Source organism: Bos javanicus, chromosome 22, assembly GCF_032452875.1.
Source record: "Bos javanicus breed banteng chromosome 22, ARS-OSU_banteng_1.0, whole genome shotgun sequence".
Lineage (NCBI taxonomy): Eukaryota > Metazoa > Chordata > Mammalia > Artiodactyla > Bovidae > Bos > Bos javanicus.
The window spans coordinates 60,485,595-60,499,629 of NC_083889.1; the positions used below are offsets into that span (position 1 = coordinate 60,485,595).

The following is a 14,035-nucleotide window of genomic DNA, read 5'->3' on the forward strand; positions in this document are numbered from 1 at the left end:
CTAATTGTTTTCTTGTTTTATTTATTCCTATCTTCTTTAACAACTTAAGATATAATGCATATGCCATGCGATGTACCCATTTAAAGTAGAAACTCACAGGCATTTAGTATATTTACGGAGTTATGCATCCATCCACAGTTTTGTTTTGTTTCTCGGCTGTACTGGGTCATCCTCGCTGCACTCAGTTTCTCTAGTCGCGTGCCCAGGCTTCCCTTGTGGTGGCTTCGCCTGAGGACCAGCGGCTCCGTTGCTCTGTGGCCTGTGGGATCTTCCCGGATCAGGGATCAAATCCGTGTCCTCTGCGTTGGCAGGCAGATTCTTAACCATTGCACCAGCAGGGAAGTCCCACCAGCACCACAATTTTAGAACATTTTTATTCTCAAAAAAGATCCTATAACCCTTAGCTTCCACCCCTCAAGCCTCCCTTTCTTCTTCCCTACTGCCCAGCCCGAGGCAACCACTAATCTACTTTCTGTATCAATATCTTCTTGTCTCTGTCATCTGATTCCTTGACTCTGACTTCAATTAATTAAGAACTCACAAGGGATAAGAGATAATTAATCAGGCTATTTCCTGCCCAAGGAGACATATATGGAAAAAAAAGACAGATATATGTTGAAAATAAAGGATAGAAAAGGGTATGTATACAGATACTGACAAAAGAAAGTAGATTTGGCCACAGTAATCTTTGGATGAATAGAATTTAAGGACTGAAGAGTTAACAAGGACAAAGGAGGGTGTTTTATGGAAAAAAAAATATAAATATATACACTCCATTAAGAAATTGTGAGTCATGGATTTTTCTGCACCTAACATCATATTCCTGAACTAGTTTTAGTTGTTAACATGCTTTTTATTGCAAGTAACAGAAACCACAACTTCAGCTGGCTTACATAATAAAGGGAATTGAAGGGAAATGCAGTGCTGATTCTAGCAAGAGATGATGGGGAACAGAGTCTGTCTCACGAGCCTCCCCACATCCATGTGACTCTGGGAAGATCCTGTTCCCATCTCCGTCCTTAGTTGTCTCACCCGTTGGAGACAATACCCTCTCCTTTCTGGGGCTGCTGGGAGGAGTGAATAATGAGATATCACACACGGTACCGGTTGTGTGCTGAGCACGTACCACCTGCTGTCCTGAGCACTTTACGTGTATTTCTTGTTTAGTTGCTAAGTCGTGTCTGACTCTTGGCGACCCCGTGGACGGTAGCCCGCCAGGCTCCTCTGTCCAGGGCATTTTCAGGCAGCAGCACTGGACTGTGTCCTCTCCAGGGATCTTCCTGCCCCAGGGATTGAACCCGCATCTCCTGTATTGGAGGAGGAAACGGCAACCCACTCCAATAGTATTGCCTGGAAAATCCCAAGGACGGAGGAGCCTGGCAGGCTACCGTCCACGGGGTCGCAGAGTCAGACACCACTGAGCGACTTCACTTCCCTTCTCCTGCACTGGCGGCCATTGGCAGTTGCTGAATCCCCTGAGCCACGAGGGTACTGACTCACCTAAATTCACAATGGCCCTTTGAGGTAGGAGCTGACGTTAATCTCCTCCTATGACTGTTGTCTCAGGCCACCGCCTAGGAAGCAATGGGGCTGAGATTCAGAGCTAAGCTGCCTGTGCTTTTCCGACCTTAATTGAAACACAGTTTCCTAAAAACGGTGTCACAGTTCTGAAAGGCCCACCAGTGAAGCTCTGATGGGTTAACTAGATGTCAGGCCAGGAGCAGAGGAAAACACCAGCTACCCCTATCCTTCCTGTCGGTGATTCACCCTCTAGCCCAGGAGAAGCTGGAGGTAAGGACAGGAAGGGACACGGTAGTAAGCCCATCCCAGCCACAAGGTTTATTGTAAAAATAAAAAATCTTGACTGTGGAAGTCTTAAATTCTGAAAACTAAGGTTAGAGGGAAGCCTGGTGTGCTGCAGTCCATGGGATCGCAAAGAGTCGGGCACGACTGAGCGACTGAACTGAAAGTTAGAGGCGTCCTCAGGGCCAAGGAGATAACTAAATTGGCACAAGGGTACTGAGAACGATAAACCTAAGCTGAAGCTGTGGGCGCCCTGTCTCCTTCTTACCCTCATATTTGTCAACATAAAGCCAATTCCACAGTAAGGTGGGAGACACTGAGAAGGGATCTGCAAGGGGCTGTGCATGAAGGGTCAGCAGGAGACCTGCACTGACCTTGGCCTGCCTGAGAGGGGACCTCAGGTGCCTCCCTCTCATACCATCCCCTAGAGAAAGTTAGATTTGCTGGATGAGGAGCAACATCTAGGCTGAGTAAACAGAAAATGCACAGACCCTAAGGCAGGAGTGTGTCTGCCACACAAGGAGCAGGCAGTGGCTGAAGCACGCTGAGCCAGGCGTCAGGAGATGACCCCTGAGAGGGGCCAAGCGTGCCTGCTGGTCTTGTGGTTGAATGTCTCTATTTGGGTTTAATACATTCACCCTGCAGCCGCAGGGGGCTGTAAGTTGTGGTGAGCAAGTTAGCCCCGAATCCCTCCACCCATCCACCCAAATGATGCATATAGGATTCCCATTCTGGCACAGATGACTTCAGTTCAGTTCAGTTGCTCAGTTGTGTCCGACTGTTTGCAACCCCGTGGACTGCAGCACACCAGGCTCCCTGTCCTTTACCAACTCTGGGAGTTTACTCAAACTCATGCCCATCGAGTGGGTGATGCCATCCAACCATCTCATCCTCTGTCATCCCCTTCTCCTCCCTCCTTCAATCTTTCCCAGCATCAGGGTCTTTTCAAATGAGTCAGCTCTTTGCATCAGGTGGCCAAAGTATTGGAGTTTCAGCTTCAGCATCAGTCCTTCCGATGAGTATTCAGGACCGATTTCCTTTAGGATTGACTGGTTGGATCTCCTTGCAGTCCAAGAGACTCTCAAGAGTCTTCTTCAACACCACAGTTCAAAAGCATCAATTCTTCAGCACTCAGCTTTCTTTATTGTCCAACTCTCACATCCTTACATGACTACTGGAAAAACCGTAACTTTCACTAGACGGACCTTTGTTGGCAAAGTCATGTCTCTGCTTTTTAGTATGCTGTCTAGATTTGTCATAGCTTTTCTTCCAAAGAGCAAGTGTCTTTTAATTTCATGGCTGCAGTCAGCATCTGCAGTGATTTTGGAGCCCAAGAAACTTAGGGTCCCTTTATTAGAAATGCCTCCAATTAGCCTCCAATTAAATAAATTTATAGTAAAAAAAAAAAAGGCAAAATAATGACAATACTTTTAAAAAATAAAATAAAGTACCAAAGATTAAAAAAAAAAAATGCCTCCAGAATTCCATGTGATAGGGACTGAGGGGTAGCAACCTAGGAAATTCATTTTAAAATGCCGTAGCTATATGAGGTAGCTAATAGAAACCCAGTTGTTGCTGTTTAGTTGCTAAGTTGTGTTCGACTCTTTGTGACCCCACTGACTGCGGCATGCCAGGCTTCCCTGTCCTTCACTATCCCCAGAGTTTGCTCAAACTCATGTCCTTTGAGTCAGTGATGTCATCCAACCGTCTCATCCTCTGTTGTCCCCTTCTCCTCCCGCCTTCAATCTTTCCCAGCATCAGGGTCTTTTCCAATGAGTCAGTTCTTTGCATCAGGTGGCCAAAGGATTGGAGTTTCAGCTTCAGCATCAGTCCTTCCAATGAATATTCAGAGTTGATATACTTTAGGACTGACTGGTTTGATCGATCTCCTTGCAGTCCAAGGGACTCTCAAGAGCCTACTCCAGCACCTCAATTGGAAAACATCAGTTCTTTAGTGCTCGACCTTCTTTATGGTCCAACTCTCACATCCATACATGACTACTGGAAAAACCATAGCTTTGACTACAGGCCTTTGTTGGCAAAGTGATGCCTCTGCTTTTTAATACACTGTCTAGGTTTCGCTAGTATTTTTATTTGCTTTGTGGGATATAAGCTTTAAAAAAATAGCCATCTTTTGTAAAGATGGTTTTTATTTATTCACTCCTTCCAAAAGGTTGAGACATCCAACCTCACCGAAGACCGTGTATCTAAAGGAGGCATGAGGGGGCTGGTGGAATGGAAATAAGAGTGGAAGTAAGCTCTTCACGGGGGGCACCCCTGGGACCACACGGAGACCCGGCGATCCCGCGGTGCGCGCACCATATCGAGCTAACAAGACCCTGAAGCCTGACACCCGCCACTTTATGAAGACTGGGCGAGTACAGCACTGCGGTGTCTCAGTGGTTTACTTCGCATGCGCCGAGGGTGGGGCGGGGCTGGGGCGGGACCAGCGGCGTGGGTGGGGCGAGCGTCGGGGCGGGACGAGCGTCGGGGCGGGGCGAGCGTCGGATCTAGCGGTATGGGTGTGGCGAGCGCCGGGGACGGGGCGGAACCGAGGGCGGGCCAGCGGCGTGGGTGGGGCGAGCGCCGGGGGGCGGGGCGTATCCGGGATTGGGCGACCGCCGGGGACGGGGCGGGGCAGAGGGCGGAGCCAGTGGCGAGGGTGGGGCGAGCGCCCGGGACGGGGCGGAGCCGGGGGCGGGGCAGAGCCGGGAGCAGGGCGAGCGGTCCGGCCTTCACTCCCACTCGGCGCCCCAACTCGGTGTCTGGTTTCTGGGCAGGTTCTGCCCGTGCGGGAGCGACACCGCTGTCCTGGCGCAGCCGCCGCCGCCGCCGCCGCCCTCACGGGCACAGACGTTTTCCACGCCAGGGAGGGGCTCGTCCCCCAGCCGCCGACTGGGCAATGTCCGCGGCGCAGCCGGGCCGCCGTCGCCGCCCGGGCGCCGGGCCCGCCCGCCGGCTCCCGGGGCCGGCCGCTTGTCCGGCGCGGCCCGCGAGGAGCTGCGGCGCCGCCTGCTGGGTCTCATTGAGGGCCACCGCGTGGTCATCTTCAGCAAGACCTATTGTCCGCACAGCACGCGGGTAGGCGGCCAGGGCCCCGGGCCCCCACGGCGCCCCGCCCCGGCCTCGGTCAGGGCTCGTCCGATCCGCCCTCGGCTGGGCCGCGCGGTCCTGCCCTGGCCGAAAGCCTGCTGGACGTGGGCCCCTAGGGGCACCTGAGGGGACAGGTCCCCCGGGTCCCGTCCTGGGGACGACGGCGGCGGGTGGCGGGGCTGCTGCGGCTCACCGCGTGCCCCGGGCCGGCCGGGCGGCGGTTTAGGCCGGACTGCACGCGGGGCACGCGCGGGAGCTGAGAGTTGGAGCAGTGATGCTCTGGAGGACGAAGCGGTCTGTAGGATGGGGCTGGGCGATTTTGAAGGCTGCTTCCACGTTTGAGAGTTGAAACAACGCGTGAACGAGGCACAAGCCTAAGTTGTCGGGTCAGAGGTGAAATTAGGATTCTCAGTCTTGCTGTCAGGTGGATAATGATTTGCACGTTTTTCAAACAAGTGTGTGTGTCACACGTGCACCTTGCAGTTCTCTAGCAGACCACACTCCAGCAGGAGCCTCCTGGTTCATCCTCTCCACTCCTCCCAGGGCAACCACTGGCCAGAGTCACTTGCTTTTCCTTAACAATTTTGCTGCCAAACGTATGTATCCCTAAACAATACTTTGCTCCTTTTGGCTTGTATTGGTACTTTGTGTAAGTAGAGTCATGGATTTTTATATTCTGCATGTTTTTCCCAACAGTTATATTTTAGAGATCGCTGCATGTTAGTGTCTGTAAGTGTGGTTTGTTCATTTTCATTGCTGTGTTGTTCCTGAGTGTTATCAGGTCTGACGTTCCTAGTATTTTGCTCTCAAATACAGTATGGCCATGCCTGTTGTTGCCGCATCCCCCAGTGCACACACACAAGACCTGCTTGAGAGGAGATGTCTTGAAGCTGAATTGCTAAGCCACAGAGGAGGCACAATTTTTTCCTTAGTTAGGTGATACCGAAATGTTTTTCCACACAGTTATACACTTGCCCTCTGACTGGTGTATTACCAGTTCCCACTGCCCTACGTCCTTGCCGACAGTTGATACATTTAATTATTGCCATTCTGGTGTTTATGAGATGGTATTTTACTGTAGCCTTAGTTTTGCGTTTTCTTGATGAGCTTAACATCTTTACCTGTGTTTATGGGTCATTTGAGTTTCCTCTTCTGGGAAACATTCAGGCGTTTTGCTTCTTTCTCTATTAGGTTATTTTTTTATACTCATTTTGTAGACATTCTTTATATATTGTGGATTCTCGTCCTTCGGTTCTATGTGTTGGAAAATCGCCCAGACTGGGTTTTTCTTTTTACTCTCTTTATGTGATGTTTTGTTTAACTGAAGTGGAAGTTTAACATAGTGAATCTATCACTTTTTCTTTTCTGGTTTGTGCCTTTTTTAAGTCTTTCTACTCTGAGGTCACAAAGATAGCCTCCTGTGTGGGCTGCTGGAAGTTTTCAGGTGTGCTTATCACACCCCTCTTCTCTGTTCCACCTGAACTTGAAGCCGAGGACGTGTGGGGATCCAGTTCCTTTTTTCCTTTATAACTTATCAGTTGCCCCTCTTCTTTTTTCGGAGAGTCCTTTCTTTCTACTGTGGTTTGAATGCTCACCAATCACCTGTCAGATTCTCACATATGTGTTGGTTTATTTCCAACCTCTTGTCTTCTTTCTCTGCTTATTGAAGTTGTCCTTTGAAGCTTATAAAAGAGCCAAGCCATCAGAACTGTGCGTGGCCACTGCTATGTCGCTGGGGCCCAGAACAGTGTGAGGCAGGTAAATGGGTTGAATGAATAAACGGCTTTACATCATTCTGGTCGAACCTTTGCTGACACAGAACATCTTAGGACAGATGATTTTCTGTTCTGTGTGCATCACGGCTTCTAACAACATGGCCACTACTTTGAGTCCTGTTACATAATTGGACAGCTTTGATAACTAGAACTTTTTTCAGTTCAGTTCAGTCTCTCAGTCATGTCCGACTCGTTGTGACCCCATGGACTGCAGCACGCCAGGCCTCCCTGTCCATCACCAAGTCCCGGAGTTTGCTCACACTCATGTCCATTGAGTTGGTGATGCCATCCAACCATCTCATCCTCTGTCGTCCCCTTCTCCTCCCGCCTTCAATCAAAACTTTTTTAATGGAGCCCAAATCTGTCCATCTGAAACATTTTGGCGGTTCCTGTCACTCCCGTGCACAGAATTAGGAATCTGGCTTCTAGTTGGATGGCAGATCTTCCAGTATTTTCCCTGAGTGCTTTTCTTTCCTGGCCAAGCTTTTCATGCATTCGTATCATCTGTCTTTACACATGACCCTTCACTGAACGAGTTGTGCAGTAATTTGACCATGAATCACCCAAACTGGACACCGTATTCCACATCCCTACCCGTGGTCTTGCCTTTCAAGAACTCATGGCCTAAAGGAGCTGTAATCAGCCTGTTCTCACGCACTGAAAGACACATGCACTGAAAGACACATGCGTGCGAGGCATCTGCTGTGGGGATGAGAGGTAAAGCATCTGCTTCTGTGGGGTCAGAGGAATTGAAGACGTGATGTTTAAGCTGGTCCTGGAGAGATAAGTTGGACGTAGGCAAGGTAGAGCTTCAATAGTTGAGGAATTCGTGTGAGCAAAGGCAGGAGATGAAAACATGAAAACACTGGGCTGAACGTAGGCTGTAGGAAGGGAATCAGGAGAGGGACGTGGGAACGGGCTGGCCTGCAGCTGCTCAGCGGTACTGAGGTCTAAACGTGTGCCGCTGCGCGTGGGCCTGATGACGTCGGGCGGGAGGAGAGGAGTGACAGGGTCTGCCCTGGGCTGGAGTCCCACCTGAGAGGAGTGCGCGGAGCGGGGGCAGCTGACCGGGCAGGGAGCTCCTTGAGTCAGGCGACTGCGAGGCCCAAACTCAAGAGTGAAAACATGCCCTTCCCCCAATTAACTTTCAAGCCATGTTTTCCCTAATTCTCAATTCACACTTTTGTGGATTGAAAACATACTTGCATTGGTTAGCTTTTTTCCCCTATAATAAAATATGCATAATATCGTTTACTATTTTAACCATTTTAGGTTTCATGGCATTAAGACCATTCCTGTTTTGTGCTGCCATCACCATGCACCCACAGAGCTTTTTTCGTCTTCCCCAACTGACACTCTGACCTCATTAAACAGTAACTCTCCATCCCCACCCCCAGCCGCTGGCAACCACCATCTGCTTTCTGCCCTATGAATCTGAAAGTATTTGCCATTTTCTGACTGGCTTATTTCGGTCTGATGTCCTCAGAGTTCATCTATGCTGTAGCATGGGTCAGGATTCCTTTCCTTTTTTTAAATTATTTTTTTATTGAAGGATAATTGCTTTACAGAATTTTGCTGTTTTCTGTCAAATCTCAACCTGAATCAGCCATAGGTATACATACGTCCCCTCTCTTTTGAACCTGCCTCCCATCTCCCACCCCATCCCACCCCTCCAGATTGATACAGAGCCCCTGTTTGAGTTCCCTGAGACATACAGCAAATTCCCGTTGGCTATCTATTTTACACATGGTAATGTAAGTTTCCACGTTACTCTCTCCATACATCTCGCCCTCTCCTCCCCTCTCCCCATGTCCGTAAGTCTATTCTCTATGTCTGTTTCTCCATTGCTGCCCTGGAAATAAATTCTTCAGTACCATTTTTCTGGATTTCGTATATATGCATTAGAATACGATATTTATCTTTCTCTTTCTGACTCACTTCACTCTGTATAATAGGTTCTAGGTTCATCCACCTTATTAGATCTGACTCAAACGCGCTCCTTTTTATGGCCGAGTAGTGTTCCATCGTGTGTGTGTACCACAGCTCCTGTACCCGTTCATCTGTCAGTGGGCATCCAGGCTGCTTCCATGCTCTACCTGTTGTAAACAGTGCTGCAGTGAGCAGTGGGATACATGTGTCTTTTTCAATTTTGGTTTCCTCGGGATATATGCCTTGGAGAAGGAAATGGCAACCCACTCCAGTGTTCTTGCCTGGAGAATCCCAGGGATGGCGGAGCCTGGTGGGCTGCTGTCTATGGGGTCGCACAGAGTCGGACACGACTGAAGCGACGCAGCTGCAGCAGCAGCAGCAGGGTATATGCCTAGGAGTGGGATTGCTGGGTCATATGGTGGTTTTCGGAGAAGGCAATGGCACCCCACTCCAGTACTCTTGCCTGGAAAATCCGTGGACGGAGGAGCCTGGTGGGCTGCAGTCCATGGGGTCGCGAAGAGTCGGACACGACTGAGCGCCTTCACTTTCACTTTTCACTTTCATGCATTGGAGAAGGAAATGGCAACCCACTCCAGTGTTCTTGCCTGGAGAACCCCAGGGACGGGGAAGTCTGGTGGGCTGCCGTCTATGGGGTCACACAGAGTCGGATACGACTGAAGTGACTTAACATAGCATAGCATAGCATGGTGGTTTTATTCCTAGTTTTTAAGGAATCTCCATACCATCTTCCACAGTGGTTTGCATTCCCACCAACAGCGCAAGAGCACACCGTCTCCAGCATTTATTGTTTGTAGACTTTTTGATGAGGGCCATTTTGACTGGTGTGAGGTGATATCTCATTGTGGTTTTGATTTGCATTTCTCTAATAATGAGCAATGTTGAGCATCTTTTCATGTGTTTGTTAGCCATCTGTATGTCTTCTTTGGAGTAATGTCTCTAGGTCTTTTCCCCAATTTTTCATTGGTTGATTGTTTTTCTAGTATTGAGTTGTATGAGTTGCTTGTATATTTTGGCAATTAATCCTTTGTCAGTTGTTTCATTTGCTATTATTTTCTCCCATTTCTGAAGGTTGTCTTTTCACCTTGCTTATAGTTTCCTTTGCTGTGCTAAAGATTTTAAGTTTAATCAGGTCCCACTTGTTTCCTTTTGTTTTTATTTCCATTATTCTAGGAGGTGGGTCATAGAGGATCTTGCTTTGATTTATGTCATCAAGTGTTCTGCCTATGTTTACCTCTAAGAGTTTTATACTTTCTGGTCTTACATTTAGGTCTTTAATCCATTTTGAGTTGATCTTTGTGTATGGTGTTAGGAAGTGTTCTAATTGCATTCTTTTACATGTAGCTGTCCAGTTTTCCCAGCACCATTTATTGAAGAGGCTGTCTTTGCCCCATTGTATGTTCTTGCCTCCTTTGTCAAGAATAAGGTGCCCATAGGTGCATGGGTTAAATTCTGGGCTTTCTGTCTTATTCCGTTGGTCTGTATTTCTGTTTTTGTGCCAGTGCCATACTGTCTTGATGACTGTAGCTTTGTAGTATAACCTGAAGTCAGGAAGGTTGATTCCTCCAGCTCCATTCTTTTTTCTCAAAACTGCTTTGACTATTTGCAATCTTTTGTTCCATATGAATTATGAATTTCTTTGTTCTAGTTCTGTGAAAAATGTCATTGGTAATTTGATAGGGATCACATTGAATCTGTAGATTGCATTTGGTAGTGTAGTCATTTTCACAATATTGATTCTTCCTACCCAGGAACATGGAATCTCTCTCTATCTGTTTATGTTGTCTTTGATTTCTTTCATTAGTGTCTTATAATTTTCTGTGTACAGTTCTTTTGTCTCCTTGCTGCTAAGTCACTTCAGTCATGTCCGACTCTGTGCAGTCCCATAGATGGCAGCCCACCAGGCTGCCCTGTCCCTGGGATTCTCCAGGCAAGAACACTGTTTGTCTCCTTAGGTAAGTTTATTCCTACATATTTAATTCTTTGGTTCCAGTGATGAATGGGATTGATTCCTTATTTTTCTCTTTCTGATTTTTCATTGTTAGTGTATAGAAATGTGTATAGAAATGCAAGTGATTTCTGTGTATTGATTTTGTGTCCTGTAACTTTGCTAAATTCACTTGTTCAGTTCAGTCGTTCAGTCACGTCCGACTCTTTGTGACCCCATGGACTGCAGCACGCCAGGCCTCCCTGTCCCTCACTATCTTCCAGAGCTTGCTCAAACTCATGTCCATTGAATCACTGATGCCATCCAACCATCTCATCCTCTGTTGTCCCCTTCTCCCGCCGTCAGTCTTTCCCACCATCGGGGTCTTTTCACATGAGTCAGTTCTTTGCATCAGGTGGCCAAAGTACTGGAGTTTCAATTTCAACATCAGTCCTTTCAAAGAATATTCAGGACTGATTTCCTTTAGGATGGACTGGCTGGATCTCCTTGCAGTCCAAGGGACTCTCAAGAGTCTTCTCCATTATTTTGCTTCTTGGATATTTGGATTACTGTTTTTCATCAATCTGGGCTATTTGGGGGCATCTCTTCAAATATTATTCTTGCGTTTTATTTCCTCTCTTACTGGTATTCACGCCTTGTGTGTGTTGTGCTCCATGCTGGCCCGATTTCCCCTAGGCTCCTGTCCTTTATCTTTTCCCTCCATGGCGTGAGGCTGCACACTCTCCACTCACGTCCTCAGCTCTGCAAGTCCTGCCAGCCCGAGTCTACTGTTGAGACACCATAGTGGAATTTTGACTGTAGGTATTGCACTTTCCCATAATTGCTTAATACCCAATTGGTTCCTGTCCATAATTCCTGTCTTTTTATTGGTTTTCCACTGGGTGAGACGTTGCCATCATGCTTCTCCGGATCTCCTGAAGCATAGTTTTCTTAAGCTCTTTAAAGGCATTTACATGGGTGACTTTCCTGTCCGTCGCACTGTCGGGGCCTCTCAGAGGCGGCTTCTCCTGCCTGCCTTCTGCTTGTGTGTGGACCCCCTGTGCTGTTTCTTTGTGTGTCTGGTCATTTTGTTGTTGAAACCAGGGCGTTTCCGGTAATGCATTATAGCCACTCTAGACAGTGCAGCCGTCCTTCTCTGTGGCCGGTTTCTGCTTGTGTATCTCTGATGGGTTATTTTCAGGAAGTCTGTTTCCACTCCTCTGAGGTGTGGCCGTGGGTCTGTGCAGCCACCGGGGGTGACGGGTTCAGCGGCCGCCTGTGTTACACTGTCGGACTCTCAGTGTCGTGCCCGGGTGTCACACTCCTCTGGTTGCGGGTCAGGTGCTCTGCTTTCCTGGCAGTGCCCTGGGGTGTGAACTGCTCTGTGGTGGTGTTGTTCAGTCGCTCCAACTCTGTGACCCCACGGACTGCAGCACGCCAGGCTTCCCTGTCCTTCACCATCTCCCAGAGCTTGCTCAAACTCATGTCCGTTGAGTCAGTGATGCCATCCAATCATCTCGTCCTCTGTCGCCCCTTCTCCTCCTGCCCTTATCTTTCCAGTGAGTCAGCTCTTCATGCCAGGCAGCCGCCAGCCGGGCCCCTCTGCAGCGGTCGTTACTGAGCAGATTTGCAGTTTTTTCTTACCCTGGCAGGGCCATTCTTCAACGTCTCCTCCTGGCTCTCTGCTGACTGGTGGCTCACAGTTAGCCTTCTGCCAGGGGGAGCCACTGGCATCCTCTGACTCGGCCTCTGACTCTGATAGGCCTCTCAGCTGTGCCTGAGTGTGAACCGCCCCACAGTCCATGTCAGAGGGTCAGTTTCTTAGGGTGGAGCTCAGCGCTCTCTAATCTTGTGGTTTCCCCCTTGCCCCGAACGGCCTCTGAGACCTTGCTCCAGAGCTGGGGTGCCTACCCGCTTCCCTTGGAACAGCCTGCTTTATGAGCTGCTCTGATAGGGTGTAGCCTCCGGTCTCCTTGGCTTGTCTCTCCCAGCCCGGAGCCCTGCCCTGCCAGTGGGCTGAGCAGCGTGATCAGGGCCCTGCTGTTTTCGCCTGGGACAGAAACTGGTCTATGAATGAGGTGGTGCAGGAGGAGAGCTTTCCCTTGCTGCCACACTCACCAGTAATACAGCCTCTGCCACTCGAACCTGAGCGATAGAAATGGCAACGGCCCACCTTGGGGCGGCTGGGACCCCAGAGAGCAGGGCGCCCTGTCTCCTCGGCCACGGCCACCTGCAGTGGCACCTCCGTCACGCTCGGGGGCGGAAGACGGATCCCTGAGGCTCCCCGCTCTTACTGACATCTAGTAGATTCTCTTGAATATGCGTTGCCTCATTTGCTGTGTGCCCTCAACTTCCAGAGACTTCAGTGGCCCTTTTTAATTAGCTCTCACCAGCCGTGGACATCTACCAGGGGCAGACGGGCCAAGACCCTCGAGCCTCTGTCCTGGAGCTGGAGCCCCTCGGCTCCCCTTCGAGGGCTGAGGTCACTGAAGGGCCAGAGTCCTTCTGACGGTGGACTCTGATTGACCTCAGTGGCGGCAGTTGGAGAACTCCCAGGAGGTGACTGAGAATTTCCCCTGGAAGGTCTTGCTGGCTCAGGAGATCAGCTGAGAGGGACTGGAAAGAGGACCCGCTCCATGCAGAGCGCTGTGGAGACTTCTGGATGGATGGGGAGTAGGCGCGGGGCAGGAAGAGGCTGCAGGAGGGGGTCTGAAACTCTCCGTAGTCACAGACAAGCTCCTGGTGACACCTCACTGCTGGGCCCCTGTCCGCATGGCAGGGCCCAGGGCTTTGTGTTCAGGCAACTGGCGGATGGTGACAGTGGGGGCATCTGCCTCCCCTCCTGGCGGGCAGGGAGGGTGTCCTGCTCATCGTTGCGTGGTGAGTTTGGGGAACAATGGATGAGTCATCCTAGGTGTGTGACAGTTGAATGGTTTAGTGACTGTTGAAAGAAAACAGAGAGGAGAGGGCATGTGGACACAGGTGGGTTGGTGTGGGGCATGCTCCGTGCGAGGCGTCTGGGGTTACCCAGCTGGAGAAATGCTGCTTGTCTTGAGTTCCAAGAAAGAGGCTTGAGTGAAAGGTATAGATTTGGAAGTGAGACAGCAGGTTGTAAAAGAAGGGAAGAGGCGGCCTGAGGTCATTCTGGGAAGGTGGCCCGGGGCTCGCACTCCTGAAGGGCCTGCTTGAGCGTCCCTGCTGCCTTGCCCACACTCCATAGCTGTGTCTGGTCTCTGCGGGAGGAGAACGCAGGTGCATTTTCATTGCAGGTTAAAGAACTCTTTTCTTCTCTGGGAGTTGACTGTAACATCTTAGAACTTGATCAAGTTGGTAAGTAGAATGGTTCGTACCTGTTGTTTGTAATCAACGTCCACAAGATTGACTTCTTTCCTTGTATTGCTTCGTTCAGTTCAGTTTGCTCCTGTCTCTTTGGGCTCGATGAGCTGGTTGCACCTACCTCCAACCCCGCAGAAGATGAACCTGTATGTGG

The 14,035-nt window shown here is 49.7% G+C and overlaps 1 protein-coding gene across 1 annotated transcript in view; it reads left to right on the plus strand.

Moving 5' to 3' along the window:
- Positions 1 to 14,035, plus strand: part of TXNRD3 (thioredoxin reductase 3) — a 49,088-nt gene that overhangs the window by 10,479 nt on the left and 24,574 nt on the right. The window contains exons 5-7 of the mRNA XM_061395660.1: positions 1,775 to 1,791; positions 4,318 to 4,884; positions 13,815 to 13,875. Coding sequence (XP_061251644.1) covers positions 1,775 to 1,791; positions 4,318 to 4,884; positions 13,815 to 13,875 — 645 coding nt within the window. The remainder of the gene's footprint in view (positions 1 to 1,774; positions 1,792 to 4,317; positions 4,885 to 13,814; positions 13,876 to 14,035) is intronic.